At 43.7% G+C, this 3,158-nt stretch overlaps 1 protein-coding gene across 1 annotated transcript; it reads left to right on the top strand.

The window, feature by feature from the left end:
* The first annotated feature begins 795 nt into the window (after window positions 1-795).
* Window positions 796-1,362, top strand: LOC147899150 (uncharacterized). Its single transcript, XM_087378607.1, has one exon. It carries the CDS (start codon window positions 884-886, stop codon window positions 1,217-1,219), a length of 336 nt encoding a protein of 111 aa, XP_087234733.1. The 5' UTR covers window positions 796-883; the 3' UTR covers window positions 1,220-1,362.
* Window positions 1,363-3,158: the final 1,796 nt, after the last annotated feature.

Genomic DNA, 3,158 nt, shown 5'->3' with positions numbered 1-3,158 from the left:
TTCAATTCAATACAATTAACTTTTCTATTAAGACACGAATGCATTATGTGCAATTGATATTCTTATGTAATTTTGACAACAAGTGGAAACATGATATTCTTATGTACTTTTAATTTCAACAACATGTATAAACATTTATACATGTGCGTTCATGTTTTTAGGGAAATGCCTACAGGAGCATTTTCCTACAAAAGAAAATGGCGAGTGGCATCAGTCACGATTTGCAAGATGTGATAGAGGAATTTACCCGTGCGTCGAGGTCCGAAGGGGTTGAAAACCAATGTGGACTGGATGACTGATCTTCCTGGTGCCATCTCGACAAATTGACTTTTTAGGCCCATCTTTTAAGGCTGATGGCACTTTTGGAAGATTGATGGTGACTACTCCCTTGTGCAAATTGTAGTTCTTGAAAGGGCGAAGATGAGGTAGCTGAAAATTGTTTTCAGCCACCCCAAGACCTTGATGACAAGGGGGGGGATACTCGCTAGGGAGGGCAAGCATAGCAAATTTGTGTGTTGCTTGTGTGGGAATGGAAGCTGAACGATAGAGGGGGCTACAAAGGAAGCTTATAAGCTAGTGATGTGTAAACCGACCAACTAGCCAACCATCCATGGTGCCCAAGAGAGGTTGGTGAAAGCAAAGAGCAAAGCAAGCAGAGCCTCACCTTTCGCCGTCCTGCTATGAGAGCCTCAACTTTCATCGTGGTGCGATGGGGGTGCGGGCATAGAAATGTGGGAGGCCAAGTAAAGTGGGCAAACGTCCTAGCTTTGAGATATACCAAAAGACGCAATGTGAGTGTGAAGTGTGAAGCAAGGGAAGCTTTAACGTAGTGCCCAAGATAAGAGTGAGCTAAACAGGAAGCTTATAAGAATTGAATACATACATGTACAAAGTGCCCACTATTCTCTTCTTCCTCGATCCATCCATGGCGCCCAAGAAGGTTGGCGACTCCAACAACAAACAGCAGCCCGAGTCTCGCAAGCGTAGCCTCACCTTCACCCTCCTCACCGTCGCTGGCGTCGCCTTCTCCTGGGCTGCCATCGAAATCGCCTTCAAACCTTGGCTCCAAGCCGGTCGCCGTGCCCTCCGTAAGTCTCTCGACCCCAATTACGATGTCGACGATGAGCTTGACCAGCATGGCCCTGCCCCAGCTGCTTCTGATGATGGAGAGCCCGCCGACGAGGAGAAGAAAGCCATCGGGAAGGACCCTTCTAGTTGAGCCTTCCACAATTGCCTTGGTTGTCAGCCTTTGGGCTCCCAGGCTTGGGGCAAATTGTATTACAGCTCTACCGCTTTCAGCTTGCACGCTCAACCGTCTCGTTTGTGGCTTATAGCATGGCTCTATTAAATACTTTCATCGATGTATACAATGTGTTGGGTCCTATCGGCTGACATGGACTTTGGGACCAAGATGAAAGAGTGCGCATTGTAGTGTGTCTCAAAAGCAGCAATGCTCGATTAAGTTAAGAGACGTTCAGGTATCGTCTTGAATCGCTTGAGTGATTTTTCAGCTTCGGTACTTATTTTGCTTAATTCCTTCTCGGGATTTGCCCTGTTTGGTTATGTGTCCTGGCTGAGGATTATTTTAAGGTAGCAATGTCTCTGGTTTAACCTTTTTGTACTTTCCGGAGAGAGATGTAGGCTGAATTCTGTAGAAGGCGCTCAAGACCTGTAACTTGATTTTAGGCGTACCTCCATGGTGTTGGTATCTTTCAAAAGGCTATAGCTTTTTTAATGTTTAAATAGTTTTTTCAATGTTTTTTTTTTGCGGTCTTGACCTTAACACGATTTTATTTGATTGTTTTTTTCCATGTCAATTTCATTCTCGTGGCGATCTATATTTCTTCTTGCGGTGTGAAACAGAGGTTTGGAACGATTCAGCCCCGCATTTGGATTTTGGGTCGCTCGTAATATGGGTAGCTACATATGGAGCCCTCTCGATCTTTGGCTTATCCAGTCACTTGCTCTACATTGATTGGCACAGTGAAGTTTTAGAGTGTGCTTAGGGAAAGACAAACAAAGTAGCTTTGGTGATGCTTTGGTGATGCAGAAAAGCATAACTATGGATAGAATGGGTAGCTCCGCTTGTATTCTACTGGTACAATTCGTGATAGTTCCTGGATTCATCTAGGAAAAAAATTTAAGCTTGATGCAGAAAAGCATAAGAATGGGTAGCTCCGCGTGTATTCTGCTGGCACAATTCGTGATAGTCCCTGGATTCATCTAGGAAAAAAATGTAAGCTACAAGACAGCTATGCAAGTTATCTTTGTTTAAGCAAGGCATGGTGAACCAGGGAAATGTAGAAGGTCACCCATATTACACGTGATGATAGCAAAAGACCTTTGTAATTTGGAGAAGGCTGAGCTAGCACCTCAGCCTTTTCTTCCAATTAACCTTCTCTTCCAAAATCTCATTCGTATATCTCCTTGGTCAGCAGCTGGAAAAATGGCAATTTAATGATATAGTCGGATGCACTGATTTAAGGAGCATTTCATTCGTTAGCCTGAGGAACAGTTTGGCAAGACGACAAGGGCTCGGTATTTTACATCCTTAGCTAATGATTAGCACTACTACTCTCTAAGAGCTCGATTTGTAAACTTAATGTCTGTTTGAGCTGTAGAGGATCCATGCATCGCAGAGGGAGTAAATGCAAGCTACAAGGGGGCTTGGGAGGTTAGTTGATGTAAGGCCTTCACAATGTGGAGGCGGCCAACAAGCTGGCCGAGCTGTATGAGCCAAATGGACCTTTTCTTATGGGGTTAGCAAATTACAATTCATTCTAAAAATCCAACTTGTTGAGTTTCCTAAGCGAGCAGGCTTTAAGATGTTGTAGGGACCTTTTTAACTCTAGACTAGAGTATACTATATTTAGTGATGAATGGCATGAGGAGAATCCAGCATGGAAAGAAAAGTTTGAGGAGGATCCACTTCGAAAACATGTTTTTTACATCCATAGGTACCGATTGTAGAGGATGTGTCCCTCCCCTTGGATCACTGAGAGGACCTGTTGGTTCCATAGGTATTTGGAACACATCATGGAAGTTGCAAATGCATATAATTGTCTTACTTTGAATTCAAAGTACTTCTTGTGCGGTTGGCCAATTGCAAAAGAGCTTTCGTCTTCTCTAAATGGCCTTTTTCTTCCTGAATTTCTGAA

The sequence above is a fragment of the Dipteris shenzhenensis genome, chromosome 8, assembly GCF_047967505.1.
Source record: "Dipteris shenzhenensis isolate YYH24624 ecotype China chromosome 8, Dip_SZ_1.0, whole genome shotgun sequence".
Classification (NCBI taxonomy): Eukaryota; Viridiplantae; Streptophyta; class Polypodiopsida; order Gleicheniales; family Dipteridaceae; genus Dipteris; species Dipteris shenzhenensis.
The sequence above is the reverse complement of the archived record's forward strand: the minus strand, read 5'-3'. Positions and strand labels throughout refer to the sequence as shown.

Excerpts from the sequence above, each read along its gene's own strand:
- LOC147899150 (XM_087378607.1), top strand. The coding sequence starts at position 884 with ATGTACAAAGTGCCCACTATTCTCTTCTTCCTCGATCCATCCATGGCG.